Genomic DNA, 18,403 nt, shown 5'->3' with positions numbered 1-18,403 from the left:
TTACAATTTCATAAATATATTAGATTCCTACGGACACTTCTTAGTACAGAAAATTAATAAAATAGTAATTGAACCAAATCAACACATCAAACCAAGCAATCATTGAATCAATTACATTTTGTAAATAAACGTCTAGATCAGTACAAAAAAGTACACAGGAAAATACACTTCTACGATGTTCCTTTTGATGATAATAACGCTCACTTTTAATTTTTACAAAGAAAATCATACATACCACTAACAACATACTGTTTTAAGAACTAACAAGGAAAGGTACCCAACTGTCCGGTTCCCATTTGATTTATATTTATATATGTTATAGAGTAGTCTAAAATAATACGCGTCTGTATTTTTTTCAGCTGCCCAAACTCAATCTATTGGGAGAAATTGTCCTCCGAAGTACTAAAAAATTACTAAATCTTTTAAGAGCCCGGTAACGATTTTAGAGCAAAAATTTTAAATTGATAGATTTAGTCGTTGGAATTGTACACCTTTTGTTACGTAATATCTAAATAACAAGTATTGGTTTCTATTAGCACGTTTTTTCATCTTGCCTTTTAATAATGAGGTCGCAAGCGAGCGTCCCCGGTAATAGATGACGAGAAGGGATAGTTTTTAAAAATTCATTAAAAAATTATGGTAGTAAATTATACAAAATGATGTATAAGAACAGTTTCAGCAAATGTTGTAGATTGTTTAAGTATCAAAATTACGTTGAAATTAAGTAAATTTTCAAAGAAATTGTCACTTGTTTTGAAGTAATTTCTGGAGAAAATTGATTTCGTCTAACTTTCATTTACACTACTTCAAATTTATAGTAACAAAAATGTAGTTTATTAAAGTTGAAGCACAGGATATGTGTAATACAAAATTATAATTTTTAGCAGTCCAAACTTAACGAAATTTACAAATAAGATCGACAAATCGCTGCTTTACGCGCGTTTACCTAAACGTCCATCAGAAAAAATATCATTACTAATTAAGTGAGTCTGTTTAAAAAAAAAAGATTTATTATAATGAAAGATAACAAGACGTGCTAATAGAAACCAGTACTTGTTATTTTAATAGTTAACAAAGGTGTACAATTTCATGCGCTAAATCTATCAATTTGACATTTTTTGCGACTAAAATCGATAACGGCCTCTTAACTCCTATAGAAAATGATGCTCAAGCAACATGCTAGGTAATGGCTGGTTTGAGTATATGTTTGAGAGCAGCAAAAAAAAGGAGCACGTGTTTTGTTGTATCAACTGAATCTACATTTTTTTCCTAAAAAAAAAAAAAAGTCATTCAAAATTTCATAATGTCTCTATCGCTAAAGATACACAAAAAGTCGGGTGTTTTTTTAGGAAAACTTGAGTTTAAGCAGATATAACAAAACACGTACTCATTAGTTTTTCCTGATCTCAAACATATAATCAAACCAGTCATTAACAAGTAGCTTGAGTATCACATTCTATAGGAGTTAGAAGATTCAGTAATTTTTTTAAGTACTTTGGAGGACAATATCTCCCAACAGGTTGAGTTTGGGCAGCTAAAAAAATACGTGTCTATCAAAATTACAAAAAGAACTGCGGCACAGTAAAAATTTTTTGTTACAATCACGATGTCCTGATATTTGGTGAAACGGAAAACGACTCTTGCTCAGGCCCAGGAGGCCTACCGCGAAACTACCTGCGGGGATCTTTCTCTTGTACTCTCACTAAGACGTAATTAGAGCGACCGATAAAAATGTCCGCAATTGACGAACTTCAATTTTCGCGGTTATAGACCAGCATCAGGCCCGTGGAAGTAATTCGTCCTTAATTTTAACATGCCCGTCAAAAGTAGCGTACGAATAGCGAATGAATATGGAACGAATAGAGTCGCTATGTATTTAAAAAGTTTAATGATGATACTGTTTTCATGTTAATTATTAAATACTTATTTGATGGCATTGTGTGAAATTTAGAAGAACACTATTTACAATTAGCTTTCACCGGCCTTCCTAATAGAAGTCGTGTTTTCACTTTAAAAATTATTATTTCTGGCGTACTGCGAGTAACTTACGCATAGCTGCTATTACCTCCTATGCTAAATATAAACCAATTTTAAAATAAATATGCACCGTGTTTTTTCTTTTTTTAATTTCAAGGCTGCTTCGGTCGCGTTTTAATTTATCGCCACTCGATTCAAAGTTCTTACTTTTCACACTTGTATCGTATGACGTATCGTAATGTACTATTACGGTGGTTATTAATAGTACATTACGGTACAAGTGCGAAAAATAGGAAATTCGAAACGAGTGGCGATAAATTAAAACACGACCGAAGGGAGTGTTTTAAATCGACACGAGATGCGAATTACCTATTCGCACATGTATCGTACAACGTTTTACAGTACATATGGCCCTTTTAATATTCGACATAGTACCGTAATATGCTAATTTTCGCACTAGTGCGGTAAAGTAGCACCATATGTACTGTAAATAAACTTTTGCAGTATATTCGGTCTTTAAATCGGTTCTCTAAATTATCTATAAAAACGGTCACCCATCCAAGTACTGACCCCGCCCAACGTTGCTTAACTTTGGTGATTGGTGATTGGATGAGAACCTCGAGATTGGAAAGAAATATTTATTTTATTCTGTTTTTAGTATTTGTTGTTATAGCGGCAACAGAAGTACATAATCTGTAGAAATTTCAACTGGCTAACTATCACAGAGTTCATGAGATACAGCCTGGTGACAGACGGACGGACGGACGGATGGACAGCGGAGTCTCAGTAATAGGGTCCCGTTTGACCATTTGGGTACGGAACCCTAATATTGGACATTGCTCCCATTTTTACATTAGTCTTTGATAAGATCACATTCACGATTTGCCTTGTGTTTACTAATCCGTTCGGATTAACCACCTGTATAAAAAAATATTAGTAAATGCATTAAATCTACCAAAGTTATTGTGTCGTGTCTGCTGATATGGTCAGTGTGGTGAGTGCAGACTGTAAAGGTAGGAATTACCACTGCAATAATAGTATATCTCATCTCTTCCAACAATCAGCTTTGGTTATATATTTATTAATAATGAAACCAATTTGTATTATTTACGATAAAGAACAAATCTTCCGCCAACCGTCACAGACAGATTTAATATATATAGGTACATATATTTATTTTGATTAAAACATTTTGCTTTCTAAATATATCTCTTAATTGTCCTTCGCAATATAATGATTAGTCAATCAAATTTCAAATTCAACAGTGTTTTGGCGACAGAGTGGGCGTGTATCCTAGATTACTTCTACGTTGTTGCTCTCTCCACTGATAAGTGCTTGATGGTTTGGAAATAAATGCATAATTGATATATGCGACCGGGGCCGGCAAAACGTCCCAGTTTGTCGCTTGCCATAAGGACGCCTTGTCAGGTTATTCGTATACAGATACAAGCAACTCGTCCTTTAGGCAAGCGACAAAGTGGGACGTTTTGCCAGCCGCGGTCACATATATTTGTATATACGTAATAAATTCAATACTACCTACATTCTGGATCCCTTTCGACAACCAGTGGCTCGGTGTCTTCGTCAGGGAATTGTCGAGATTCCATTAAATTTGGACTACCCACTCCGTAACACGTCGAAAACACAAGCACTAATAAATTAGGTTTTAGCCGATTCTACTATTAACTGCTTATCTTATCTATCCCGAAACATCGATATCGATAGTGAAGTGAAGGTTGTCAGTATACATAAATATTGTAGTGTCGATTTGTTTTTACTTGTAGTGGCATATACAATAGCATTAATAGCACTTATAATCGAACCAGTGCTTACCAGTAGATTCGCCAAAATATTGAGCAATGCAAGCTACAACAGAAAACAATAGATTTCATTTCAAGAATTATGCAGCGCCATATCATACGTAGTCTAATAGTTACATTCGTAATCAGTTAAAATTGCATATTCAATCAGAATATGGGCATACTGTGATTAAATGAAACCATTTTTCCTTTAAATGCTTGCCATTTTTTGGATTTTTTTTTGACAGTGTTCATTTAGCCTGGAAACAGAGGCAATACAAATAATAGGGAACAGCTGTTACCCAGGCTTGGCTAGCAAATCATCATTCATTTCGTGTTCGTAAGGCGAATGAAAAAGTATACTTACAGTTGGGCGTACTGTCAGGGTGGTTGGTCCGGGCGCCGTGCTCGTAGAGCTGGAAAGTTCCGTGGCTGGTGGGTGCGCTGTCGCCGTGGGCCGGTCGCGTCGTTGCGATCTCTACCAGCTCATCGGCTCCGCCCGCACCCAGGCCGGCCCCATTCCTGCCGCTCGACCCCTGCCACAACATACAATCTGTTAAGTCTGCATGCACTATACAAGTCGTCACGAACATAATAAATCTATCGCCGCAGTTTGTTCACAAGCACTTGGATGCAGAGCGGCGGATTTGCCCGTTTACTACAACTCCATTTGCTACCCTGAAATACATTTACATTTGCTAGACTGAATAGTCTCCGAGTTGTCATCAACGACAATGTATGATATCTCGCTTGAATGCTGATCGATACATAGTTATAATACAACAACTAGGCCTGTATAAACACATTTACGATCATTTTTTAGGGTTCCGTAGCCAAATGGCAAAAAACGGAACCCTTATAGATTCGTCATGTCCGTCTGTCTGTCCGATTATGTCACAGCCACTTTTTTCCGAAACTATAAGAGCTATACTTTTAAAATATCATTTTATTCTAAGCTGAATAGTTTGCGCGAGAGACACTTTCAAAGTGGTAAAATGTGTGTCCAAAGTGGTAAAATGTTGAACAAGATCTAGTAAGTAGATTTTTTTAATACGTCATAAATCAGGGGTCACCAATTAGTTTCGCTCGGAGTCTGTTTTAAGAAATGAAATGACCATCGCGGTCCGCACAACATTTTATAGAAAAAATATTTATTAAACAAATGTAATTACAGAAATAACAAAGGTATTTTTTTTACATATCAATGAGAAAAATGACATTTTTTGTTCCGGACTATCTGGACTATCTAGCTAGTGACTTCGCCCGGCCGTTTTCAAATTGACGTCAACAAAGATAATGCGGGGGATACATTTTTATTTTAAATTACGCACTCTGTAGTGCAAAAGTTGCTGTGTTCTCGCGGTCCGCACAAAATGGGTCGGCGGTCCGGATGCGGACCGCGGTCCGGATGCGGACCGCGGTCCGCCATTTGGCGACCCCTGTCATAAATGGTACGGAACCCTTCATGCGCGAGTCCGACTCGCACTTGGCCGCTTTTTTTATAAAATTATATTAAATTACTACCTATAGAAATAAAACGCTCCAAAATTACTCTTAGCCTTCATGAAGTTTTTTCACACATTAAGTCAATCCGAAAATGCAATTTAATTACATTCACAATTGCGCATCAGCAGAAAATTAAACACAAATGCAGTTTATTTGATAAGGACAAAAATAAGAACAATAGCCGGTCATCACTTACTTCAATTTTCTTAAGCCTTGTCCCTTCACAATGACTTATATTATTACTGTCTGCAAACACATTAATATGGTCGTAGCCGTTAAATATAAGTAGGTACAATCACCAACAAGGCGGTGCATGGAACGCTATTTCCTTGAATGAAAAGCGGGGGTGGGAAAAATCAATAACCCTCCAGGCGCCGCGCGGCACTCGCCAATATCTTGCTACAATACACTGTGTGTAGTAAACACAAATCGTTATACTATTCATAACTTGCTGATTTATTCAATTCCTCCGATTTTGTATACAGTTAATAATATTAATTAACGCTAGATTCTTTCCAAAAAAAATTTTTTTTAAACCTACTTATATGCCAAATAAGTCAACTGAATGCAAACCAATGCCTTTAACAATCAGTTTGCAGAGTAACTGATACTCTAAACTGCTGAATCGATTTAAGAACAACCGCAAGAAAACATGCTTTACTTACGTAAAAAAGTATCAAAATCAGTATATTCGTCGGAGACCTGTGATGCCACAGACAGACAGACATTGGCGTCAAACATATAACACCCCTCTTTTTGCGTCGGTGGTCAAAAAGGAGGAATATCTACACCCCACACTTGAATAACTAGCTTTATGGTGTCATCGTTGGTAAATCTCGTAGCATGCATATTAACCAGCATTCTCGTGATAATATTAGTACCCGAGCAAGCGAAAGGTTCCAAAATTGAACCACGAGCGTAGCGAGTGGTTTGAGAAGTGGAAGTGGATCTTGAGCGTTGCGAGGTTTTTAAGGTACGAAGGTTAAACAAACTTTGCCTCCGAGTGAAACACAATTTTATTTACCTCACCAACGCGAGGAAACTAGGTACCTACATAAGTATGAAATACCAAAAAAATAAAATCCAAATGAACGTAATAAAAAAATGATTATTAAAAATCATCAAGTCAATTTTACCAGCTAACATCCTTACGTATCCTTATGGAAACAACTCAAAATTTGCATGTCATAAAATGAGGTTATTTGCAAGTGTAGTGAAATAAGAGACTTGGGCGTCGTAATGGATGATAAGTTGATATTTGATTGATTTAATAGCAACAAAGCTTTCAAGGCACTTGGTTTCCTTCACCTAAACGAGAATAGTAAATAGTAAATGATATTTCGTACATTAGTTTCAAGACACTCATTGGTACGAGCAGGGGTTCGAACCCGCGACCTTCAGTTTGTATATTGCATACCTTACTGCTAGGCTACCAACAGTAAGTAAACGCTAGGGAAGGTCTCCAACAAAGTGTACTGCTAATCAGGCCAAGGTCACAGAAACTAGTTAAGTTGGGACTGTACGAGAATATGACCAATCATTTCATCTTTGAACCAGAAGGAAACATTGATCAGGTAATATTAATATGATAAATATCGCAACGCAAGGAGTAAAATGAGTGCTTATCAAATGCAACAAAACTGACACAAAGCTCATGCAGTGGCCATCAAAATGTTGCCTTCATAGAGTAGTAACAAATAAATTATGATTTTGGGCAACTACCCAAATCCACAGTCAGTTCATCACAACTTTATATTCATTTTGTTAGACTATAAAGTTGTGATGACTCACATTTGTCTTATCTTGACAAGGTTCTCAAATAAAAGATACAACTTTTTAGAAAATCTTTTAGTTTCTCAAATATGTATATTTAGGTATAGATCTATCTGTCATAAGTATTAGAATCATAATTATCAAAAATCGTTTTAGCAGACACCATTTTATGTTGCAGCTAGACCTGAAGGCCCTGAAGCAGCTGTACTATCACACATATCTTTTTAAACAACTTCAGGAGAATACTTCATTTAGTTCATATTTGAATAAGAATATTATTAATCTTCCCTTTGTCTAAGCTAGGATCAAATCAGTTTACAATAATTAAACAAATAATATGGGTTCAAAAGGTGCATTGTTAACTTGATTTAGAATTTTAGACTCAATTGTTTAGCATTATCAGTCCATTTCAATATTTACAATTTTAGTTAGTTTGCCTACAGCCTACCTGATGATATGATGCAAAGGCAAGAATCATTGTGTTTTTGTATGCTAGACTAAGGTAACCAGTATGGATATAATAGTTGTATTTGTCTATGTGACAATGTGACTGACAAGTTGTGTTTGCCAGACAATATATACATAAACATAATATTTCCTTATTTTACATACAGTTATACCCCGCTTTACGCGAGAGATGCGTTCCAGGGAAAATCGCGTAAAGCGAATTTCGCGTATATCGGGGTCTTTTAATAAAGTACCAAATTTAGGATCACGCCTTTCGATTTGATCGCCAAAATACTGGTAGAGTGATCTTATTTGTGCCTCTCATTGTATGCAGTGTTTCTGACTGATAAACCAGCAACGGTTTTAGCTTGAAATCCCCAGTAGCATTACCTCTTAGAAGAAGAGTAACCCGAACACCCAATAACGTAATAATACTTATAGTTAGAAGGTAGATTACCATCCGAGGTGGCGCGATGTGCCACGGCCAAGTAAATAACCAATCAGATACTATCAATCCAGTGATCAATACTATCAATCCATTGCATTAAAGCAATACAAAAGTCATCTCTGACTTTTGTATTGCTTTAATGCAATGGGTCCCTTATCCCTTGGAGTGGTAGACAGTCGACCCCTGACCAATTATGCCATTAAACTTTTCATATTTGATTAATTGCAATAAAATCAAAATTCCAATAGCTCATAAACAACATTTGCCACTTGAAGAGTTATAGACATTTGATCCTCAAAACATATCTGATTCGACTGATACCATTCATAAAAACTTGTCATCTAGACTAATTTGAAAATTATATTTTAAAGTAAGAAAACACCCTATTTAAAAATAAATAAAAATACATAATTGATACCTTTTTATACACAGACTGATATGTTGTGTTCATTTTAGGTGTTGTTAACTTCAAAGGAAATCTTTCCATGACTGCTTTCCTGAAAAAATAAACATCGTATGCACTTAAAAATAAAGTAAGTTTTCAAGATTTTTTTTGTAAATTTAATGTGGTAAATTAATTGATTTTTCTCTTACATTAACACAAGAGTACAGTAACGCCCCTTTGAAACAATGTTCGCTTTACCGAATACTTATATTTTTTAGCTTATCATCAGGACAACTGTCTAGACTTAGAATGTAATACAGTAATAATAAATGAAATACACGCAAAAAATAATGGAATTCATAGAGTAGATAGGTACCTTTTACAAGCCTATTGATGTTGCATCATTTCAAAGCGAAAAAGGCATAGATTATTTCCTTCAATTGGTTCTCACAAATTTAAATTTATTTTAATTTAGTTGTCATAATATCCGATGTTTATTACAAATAACTTGTTATTTTTTCCATACTTCTGAGAGATCTAAGAGATGCCAATGCCAAAATAATGACGACAACGACACTATTGACACTAATGACAGTCAAACAAACGTCAAGTCAAAATAAATCTATTCCACCTGCCCAATTTCTTGGTCGAATGTATTCCATTCCACTGACAATACCTCAATGTTCCATTCACATGCCATTCACCAAGAATATAAAAATGTAGAGTGCTGAAATGAAATTAAATATTACAATTCAATTTATAATAATTGTATGCATTTGAATCCAATATGAGTTTTGCTACAGTACGAAATCTATATAGTGGTATGGCATTTACCGTACAGGGCGGGAAGTTGATAACACAAAATATTTAAATTTAAAATGTATGTACTTCTGCTTTAAGTTTAATTTTCTTCCATTATATATCTCGAGTTATCAACTTCTTTCCGCCATATACCGTATATGTTCCACGATACCTTCATGATATGCTCTTCGTTTTCGCAACACGTACGAATGTGTAAAGTACCTTTTCTTCTCTTGCAATGCAAATACGGTATCCATGTGCATGTCCTAATGAAGTCTTAAGAGCTTCCTTTGGACGGCGAACGATCGGAGGAGAAAATAGCCCTGAAGGCCTACCGCGAACCACGTTCGACGTGCTGCCTCTCTGTTACACTTTAGAATTTACAAGTGCGACAGAGAGGTAACACTTCGAATGTGGTTCGCGGTAGGCCCTCCGATACGGGCCAAAGCAGCGTTTTCCGTTTCACGAAATATTAGCACATCGTTTACAATAGATGCCTTAGATTTCGTCCGGTTGTTTATCCAGTTTTTTCCATATTGCCTTAGATGGTGTATCCCTACCAGTCTGCTCCGATTTCCGGTACCTTGGGTCATTGATCCAAAGTGACGGCAACATCGACCGTGACGTGAAAAATTGAATAAATGCGGGATGGATGAAATGGCGACAGGTCTCTGGAACAACTTGCGATCCACGAATGCCCCTTAAACTTAAGGGGAAAATCTACAGGACGATCGTGAGACCAGGGGGCCTACCGCAAAAACCGAAATTCGCAAATTGCGGGGATCTTTCTCTTTTACTCTTCGTAAGACGTAATCAGAGTGACAGAGAAAAATGCCCGCAATTGACGAATTTCGATTTTCCCGGTAGCCGCCCTGTTTCAATATATGGATCAGAATGCTGGGCGACGAAAGTGACGGATGAAAGAGTGCACGCAGCGGAAATGAGAATGTTGAGATGGATGTGTGAATGTGTGGAGTGACGAGAAAGGATCGGATTAAGAATGAGTATATAAGGGGAAGTTTGAAAGTAGCACCGGTAGCGGAGAAGATAAGGAGTGGTAGGTTAGCGTGGTATGGGCATTTAATGAGGAGGGATGAATGTCATATAAGAAAAAGAATGTTAGGAATTAATGTTGATGGACGGAGAGCGGATGGTAGACCGAAAAAACGATGGATGAATTGTGAGAAAGAGGATATGAGAAAGAAAGGAGTGAGTGCTGAGGTGACGGAAGGTAGAGGAGAATGGAAGAGAATAACATGTTGTGCCGACCCCACATAACGTGGGATAAGGGCAGGAGGAAGAAGAAGAGATTTTTGCAGGTGAACTACTTTTTACATCAGTATATATTGTAAACAATGTGCCAATAAATCGTGAAACTGAAAAAAGCCACGCAAGAGCCATCAGGCCCGATATCGTGGCCGATGTCGCTGCCAATCGTTCGCCGTCCAATGGTCGGATCAGTGTAATAAGCCCTCATGAATATACTGAAACACTCAACTTTTCAATAGAACAAGGCGCAGCTCATCGTGCCCTAATTTTTTTTAATTTGCCGCCTTTTCTACTGACAAGCTCACCTTGTCAGAGTATATATAGAGTCTGTTCGGAAAGAGAAGAGTCGTGAAATGTATTGGGCCTCATACATTCCACGACTCTTCTTTTTCGAAACGAAAATAAAGTACTCAATAATAAATCAGGAAGTGAGTTGGTGGCTTAAGACGAACCGATTTTGTGATGTACGTATTGTTTAAAAACCGGTAATTTAGTATTCCCTTTCAACCGATTTGTCTACATGACTGCTCCATGTCAGCCGATTTATATAAAATGGCGTCAGCCGAGTTTTTAGAGCAAGCTTTGTCTACAGACGTTGACGAGAACGCGGTGAATGCTATCGTAGGTTCTCTGGAAAATCAATTGGTTACGTCCGTTTCATCAGTGTCGTCTCAGAACAATATAGTTAATGTTATTCCTAGTCAGCTTACTAATATTACATCAAATCCGAGTTCTATTATTGGTGTACAAAAATACAATACGGACCAAGTGAACATTGGTGAAATAACTACTGGTAATTTTCAACCGGTGGGCCAAGCTGCTGGTGGTGTGACTTATAATAATGTACAGGCATCGGGCCAGGGTTTCGTTTCGCAACAATCGTTAACTAATTCCAGCGAACCCATTAAAGTGATATACTCTCCTCAGACCTCACAAACTTTGTCTAACAGTGTAAACAGAGTGTCATTTCCCTCTCAATCCGTACCGAATGGGAGTATCGGCCTTGCAGCATCTCAGAATCAAATAATCCACACTGGAGCTCCCTGCGCCGTCATCCCGCAGACCGTGAACAAAACCATAACTATGCAGCCACCCCTCGTCATCAAGCAAGGCACTACCGCTGGTCAAGTCGGCATGCAGCCTGGAATGGTGACAGTGCCTATGACGGTTAATTCGAGCATGCCTAATTCAATACCTAATGTTATGACTTTAAATAAGCCAGGAGGGCAAAATGTTGTGGTGACCACACAAAATTTAGGCTCAGGGCAACCTGCAATAATTCCTAATGTTCAAATATTAAATATGAGACCAGGAACTCCATCAGTTGCAGCTCAGAAATCAGTAGCCACAGTTTCACCACGGGTAGTAATTGGAACACCTCAAGTAGTAGGAGCACGAGCAGCCACACCAGGGGTAATTTAGCTCTTATAATATGCTGCTTTTCAAAATGCTGACTAGCACTCTCACCAAATTTACTACTAAGACATTGCCACCACTAAATCTCATTTTAATTTCCTCTAATCTAACTGCATTCACTATTATTCATCATGCAAGGGAACACATGCTTTTGTACATAAATTATACAATGTCAAGGTATTATGAAATAATCATGATTAGTCACCGCCATATTACAAATGATGCTTCTAAATTCACATGAATTTTGCTAGGGATGGTAAATGGGTTAACAGGGCTCATCTGGGTAATCTACCCTATTCACAATTCAGGAGGCTTAACATAGGAGTACTTCTACAGTAACTTGTGTACAAGATATAGCATCTTTTTCTATCTGTATTAATTAGAGAGGAATGGGTTGTCTATATGTTATGCGAAATATTGTTGCAGCGCTCCTGTGCTAAGCCTACAGAATAACACATTTTATTTGAATGGGCACAACACTCAAGATTTTAATGCAATTATTGTAAACACCTGCCTAGTGGTTACTGAATCTATTTTGTTTATTATAAATTAATATATCTAAACAAAACATAAGGGTTTATTCTTCTTTAAATCATATAAATTGTTGAGGTATTTGAGCTTAAGGCTCCTTAGGGTAGTCTTATTCTAACTAAATATACCCAAGTGCTAGTTGTGACAGTTTTAACATTGCAAGTTATTTTTTAAGTACAGTGTAACCTCCATACATCATCACTCGATGTAACAATTCACTCTCTATAACATCAACATTAGTTGGCTATAGTTGCCTTACTTTGGTATTAATTTCTCTCTATCTAACGAAAACTCTATAGCATTAAAAAACGTCTGGACCATTGAGTGTCACTATATAGAGTCTACACTGTATTTCATCCAAAACTTCATGATTTTTCATTTATTTAGGTAAAGCAACTTGGCAGTTATTAAAAGGCTGTAGCAGGATAAGGGAAGGAAAAATGCCCTTTAATATTGCAATTGTGCCAAGTTTGCCTGCAAAAGTCTTGGTGATTCTGCAGATTTAAATAAAAATCCAAATGCATTATATTTGACTTTTCTCCAAAACTAATAAACTTTATTACATTATTATTTTTTCATTTTGTTAAGCTTAGGCAAATATACGAGGGTGGATTGAAAAATTCGCGACCTGAATATTAAAAACAAAACAGAAGTTTTTAAATTTATTTTTATTTCCCCGTCGAGTTGAATGCACTTGTTCCATCTGGATTCCAGAGCCATTACACCACTTTTGAAAAAGCTTTCCTCGAGACCTTCAAAATAGGCATCCACCTCAGCTTGGACCTTGTTGCTTGAAAATTTCATACCACCCACATGTTTTTTTTTAAATTGGGGAACAGATGAAAGTCAGATGGTTGCTAAATCGGGTGAATAGGGTGGGTGGGGCAATAATTCAAACCCACATTTGGCAATCTCCGCCATCGATTTTAGTGACGTGTGAACACGTGCATTGTCCTGGTGGAAGATAACTTTCTTTGTCAACATTCCAGGTCTTTTTATCTTCAAAGCCTCGCGTAATCTACGTAATAATTCGCAATAATAGTCGGAATTTATAGTTTTACCTCTCTGGAGATAGTCAACCATTATTATTCCCTTTGCATCCCAGAAAACAGATGCCATGACTTTATTGGCCGACAAAATTGCTTTGGCTTTTTTAGGAGGTGGAGATCCAGGACGAACCCACTGCTTCGATTGCTGTTTGGTCTCTGGTGTATTGTGGTGGACCCACGTCTCGTCCATAGTTACCAATCTGTCCAAAAAGTCTTGAGTATCGGCTACATTTTATGCGAAACCATATGCGATGCCATTCACAGGTCTAGACATTCACGTGAATTAGTATGGCGAGCGATTTTTTGTTCCACTGAAAGGAGCCTCGGGACCCATCTCGCCGACACCTTGGAAAAACCTAATTCGTTGACTATAATAATTTGAGTTCTTTCATAAGAGATGCCTACGATGTCAGCTATTTCCCGCACCTTTCGCATATAATTGCCACATTGATGTTAGTTACCGTTGTTGGCCTCCCGGGACGAGGGTCATCTGCGATACTATCTCGTCCACGCTTGAATTCAGCTGTCCATTTTTTCACCATCGTATATGATGGACAGGATTGCCCTAATGTACTTTGCATATCATCATAAATTTGCTTCGGTGTCAATCCTTTTTTATGCAGGTATTTAATTACAGCATGGTGCTCTAATTTCTCCATTTTCACGATATCTACCGACACGTAACTTTAAATATGCAGTAAAATTGCTTTTAAGTATAGACGCCAATTGAAATTTCGCGGGAAGACAGTTGAATAATGACAGTTCAAATGGCGGCAGTAAAAAGTTTTTTATTTTAATTGGCCAGGCCGCGAATTATTCAATCAACCCTCGTTAAAGAGAAAATGGAGTCTCTATCACTTATGAAAAAAATAATTAGGTGATAATTTTAAATATATAATTTTATGTTTAAAAGGCCTACCACTCTAATTGTCATTTCTAAATACGCCTTACTTAATGTTTTAATAATATATAGTTTTAAGATAAAATCAGAAAGCAACTATGTCAGAATTAAATAAATAATTGGGTTTGATATTATTACATTTTATTAGTAAGTTTTTGACACAGTTGCTCTTCAAGTTTATCCATCCATCAATATGTGTGACATAACGTTAAATAAAGCTTATTCAAAAACGCCCATTAAATGACTTGCCTCTCACATAAGTCAAAAGTCCAGACTTCGACATTGGCAGAATCCACCTTGCTGAAATTAGCGAGGAGTAAAAGCAATTTATGGAAAAAAAAAATATTACTTGCCTGTTTTTACATAAGTGTTAAAGATAAACTCAATTTTCTCTTAGAATATATTTGATTAAACTTAACAAAATGAAAAAAATATGGTGTATTACATTTTAATAGTCTCAGAGAAAAGTCATTTTTATTGAATTCAGATTTTGTTAATTTTCTGTGGAAGCATCAACATTTTTTTTAACTAAACTTGGTTCAATTGTACTGCTAGATAAAAGGGCATAATACCTTTAATAATTAATACTGTGTAGGTAGAAGGTACAAACCTTGTGTGGTTATTTGTCAAAAGAAATAAACACAATCACAAATAAAAAGCGGCCAAGTGCGAGTCGGACTCGCGCATAAAGGGTTCCGTACCATTTGAGACGTATTAAAAAAAATCTACTTACTAGATCTTGTTCAACATTTTACCACTTTGGACACACATTTTACCACTTTGGAAGTGTCTCTCGCGCAAACTATTCAGTTTAGAAAAAAATGATATTAGGAACCTAAATATCATTTTTAAAAACCTATCCATAGATACCCCACACGTATGGGTTTGATGAAATTTTTTTTTTTTAATTTTATGACTTATTAAAAAAACTACTCACTAGATCTCGTTCAAACCAATTTTCGGTGGAAGTTTGCATGGTAATGTATATCATATATTTTTTTTAGTTTTTTCATTCTGTTATTTTAGAAGTTACGGGGGGGGGGGGGACACACATTTTTTCACTTTAGAAGTGTCTCTCGCGCAAACTATTCAGTTTAGAAAAAAATGATATTAGGAACCTAAATATCATTTTTGAAGACCTATCCATAGATACCCCACACATATGGGTTTGATGAAAAAAATTTTTTTTTAAATTTTATGACGTATTAAAAAAAAAAACTACTTACTAGATCTCGTTCAAACCAGTTTTCGGTGGAAGTTTGCATGACAATGTATGTCATATATTTTTTTTAGTTTTTTCATTCTGTTATTTTAGAAGTTACGGGGGGGGGGACACACACATTTTACCACTTTGGAAGTGTCTCTCGCGCAAACTGCATTTTAGAAAAAAATGATATTAGAAACCTCAATATCATTTTTGAAGACCTATCCATAGATACCCCACACGTATGGGTTTGATGAAAAAAGATTTTTTGAGTTTCAGTTCTAAGTATGGGGGACCCCCAAAATTTATTGTTTTTTTTTTCTATTTTTGTGTTAACATCTTAATGCGGTTCATAGAATACATCCACTTACTAAGTTTGAACAGTATAGCTCTTATAGTTTCGGAAAAAAGTGGCTGTGACAGAATCGGACAGACAGACGGACATGACGAATCTATAAGGGTTCCGTTTTTTGCCATTTGGCTACGGAACCCTAAAAAGGTAAATCATCAGTATCAAAAGTTTAATCTAGTTATAAATTATTATTATAAACACTAAATTTATATAAATAGCCGGGTCCACTCAGAGCGAGCATACGTGCGAGGCAATTTCCTCACGCACAAACCGGCCAGTGTAGACGTGCCTCGGCCGAAGCAGCGCGCTCAGGCGAGGAAAACGCATGCGCCGCCTCGCCCGGAAATTGCCTCTTGTGTATGCTCCCCCTGTGTGGACCCGGTTATTGACAAGTAAATTGCACTTGGCAGGTGTAGGTGGGTGATAAAATAGAACACTTTAACTATATGTTATTGAGTTTATATATTTTATTTCATAGCAATTAATATTTAATATGTTCATTTAAATATTTTTACATGTAATTATTTACTTAGGATTTTATTTATCCTAATTGGTTTATTTTGAACCAGGGTTAAAGTATAACATTTCTACATTGACATATATCTAAGGACAGGCCTTAAGGGCAATAAGAATGGACCAGTACAGCAGTGTCACGCACGTGAATTCGAGCCAATCGCGCAGTCTAACGCCACAATGCGATTGGTTGATGAGTTCGCATCACGCGCCCGATTTGTCGCAACTAGTTGCGTTACATTGCATGATTGGCTCGAATTCGTGAGTGACACCACTGAACTAGCACCATTCTTAGTATCGTAAGGACAGTCCTTAGATATATGTCAATATATTTCTGTGTAAATTACGTTTTGGCAATACATACATCTTGGTATGTTGGTTTTGAACAACTGCCAATTGCTGACAACCAATCCCTTGGTTTTTGGGGAAAAATTGGGAATCTATGTATTATATTTCCTGTTCTCTGTGAAGGCTGTTAATGTTCATATAAATAAAAAAGTATAAATATTACAGGAAAATTTTACACAGATTGACCTAGTCTCACAGTAAGTTCAATATGGCTTGTGTCATGGGAACTAGACAACAATATAAAGCCCGAACAGAAATATATGATCATTGTCAAGAGGGCGCTGTTATTCTCATGTATAGGGTGACAGTTCAGTTTAGTATGAAAAACTTAGTTCCAATGAAATTCCGCAATATGGCGCGTGATCATATATTAAGCAGGATTGTATCAAAAATTTACAAAACATTTAAGTAGAATTGTACTCACGCTTAAAAATACTTGAACATGCAGCGGAACACCTTCATGACGCAATCATGTTCTGATATTTTTGGCCTTTGTTTGCTTTGATGGTGTCCATATAAAGGCATGTCGGTACCCATTTTGGAGCCCCTGGTGCTCAGATATTTAGAGTTGTGCTCAATATACTATGTATTTTATCCAGTTTAATAAGAAGGAAGGTACTTCTTTGCTAGTCTGTTCTATTATAGCTAATTAGGCGGGATCCACACAGAACGAGCCGCCTTGCATGGAAATTGCCGCGCGAGGCAGCTCGATCTGTGTAGACGTGCCTCGCGTGAAGCAATGCGGCCGAGGCACGTCTACTCAGACCAAGCTGCTTCGCGCGGCAATTTCCTCGTGAGGCGGCTCGGTCTGTGTGGACCCGCCTATTCACTATTAAAATTAAGCAAAAATAAAAATGAGCAAATGATTGCTAACCTCTGTGACCATTGTTGTTTTTATACTAAGTAACAACTTTTCTTAAAGTATTTTATACATTTGCCTAGGGCCATTTCTTACTTTCTTTAACAATATGTTTTATAAATATTTCACGTTATGTGCACCATTCATCCAAAATATCCACTAAAATGTGTACCTATCTAACAAATGACCTGCTTCAGTATCATGTTTATGGATTCTGCTATTTTATTGTTTTTAAATACATATGAAATTTAGAGAAATCACTCATTTGTAAAAAAAAAAACAAGAGCTTTAGGTTCAGAATCACAAAGTGAACCATAAATTGAAACAAGGCGTTCATTTTTAGATTACGCTGCAAACTCTGCAGAGTCTACAACCTGGGCAGCAGGGTCATTTGTTGTTAAAGACTGAGAATGGGCAATACCAGTTGCTGAGGGTGGGCCCCGCGCCCGCGGCCAGCTCGTTGGCGCCGCCGGCGCAGACCATCCGGCTCTCGACCGTGCCGGCAGTAAGTAGGCACACCGACTCCACTACTCACCGAAACTTTGAAATTGGACAAGCGCTTGCACTCACTTGTAATAGTACATTACTATAGAGGACGGGAAACGAAGGGTTGCAGGCCAAGTAGATACAGACGGCCGAGCGTAGCGAGGTCGGATAGGGATACGCGGCTGGCAACCACGTTTCTCGCCGAGATTTGTATAGTGCTTTTCTCAAACTTGTAATGAAATAATAATAAAAAAATTGGATGATGATGATATTTGTTTCATGTCCTAACGTGAAAGGTTATTCAGTGCGTGGGGTATTGAAGGGGAACAAAAATTAAAT

The 18,403-nt window shown here is 36.9% G+C and overlaps 2 protein-coding genes across 10 annotated transcripts in view; one reads left to right on the top strand and one right to left on the bottom strand.

Moving 5' to 3' along the window:
• LOC133518072 (H(+)/Cl(-) exchange transporter 3) overlaps window positions 1-9,409 on the bottom strand; it is a 33,988-nt gene extending 24,579 nt beyond the window's left edge. Inside the window, exons 1-5 of one of the 8 annotated variants that reach the window (XM_061851659.1) lie at window positions 9,309-9,409; window positions 8,712-9,062; window positions 8,369-8,447; window positions 4,144-4,312; window positions 3,811-3,843 (exon numbers count right to left, since the gene is read on the bottom strand). In XM_061851659.1, coding sequence (XP_061707643.1) covers window positions 3,811-3,843; window positions 4,144-4,312; window positions 8,369-8,437 — 271 coding nt within the window. In that variant the 5' untranslated portion in view covers window positions 8,438-8,447; window positions 8,712-9,062; window positions 9,309-9,409. Of the gene's footprint in view, window positions 1-3,520; window positions 3,636-3,810; window positions 3,844-4,143; window positions 4,313-5,478; window positions 5,629-8,368; window positions 8,448-8,544; window positions 8,646-8,711; window positions 9,063-9,308 lie in introns of those variants that run through there. The other 7 variants (XM_061851655.1, XM_061851646.1, XM_061851675.1 and 4 more) reach the window with 7 other exon arrangements.
• Window positions 9,410-10,680: 1,271 nt separating this feature from the next.
• Window positions 10,681-18,403, top strand: part of LOC133518059 (transcription initiation factor TFIID subunit 4) — a 31,168-nt gene continuing 23,445 nt past the window's right edge. The window contains exons 1-2 of one of the 2 annotated variants that reach the window (XM_061851628.1): window positions 10,681-11,818; window positions 17,922-18,083. In XM_061851628.1, coding sequence (XP_061707612.1) covers window positions 10,937-11,818; window positions 17,922-18,083 — 1,044 coding nt within the window. In that variant the 5' untranslated portion in view covers window positions 10,681-10,936. The remainder of the gene's footprint in view (window positions 11,819-17,921; window positions 18,084-18,403) is intronic. The other variant, XM_061851636.1, reaches the window with a different exon arrangement.

The sequence above is a fragment of the Cydia pomonella genome, chromosome 1, assembly GCF_033807575.1.
Source record: "Cydia pomonella isolate Wapato2018A chromosome 1, ilCydPomo1, whole genome shotgun sequence".
In the NCBI taxonomy this organism is placed as follows: domain Eukaryota; kingdom Metazoa; phylum Arthropoda; class Insecta; order Lepidoptera; family Tortricidae; genus Cydia; species Cydia pomonella.
This window is presented reverse-complemented; position numbering and strand designations above follow the sequence as displayed.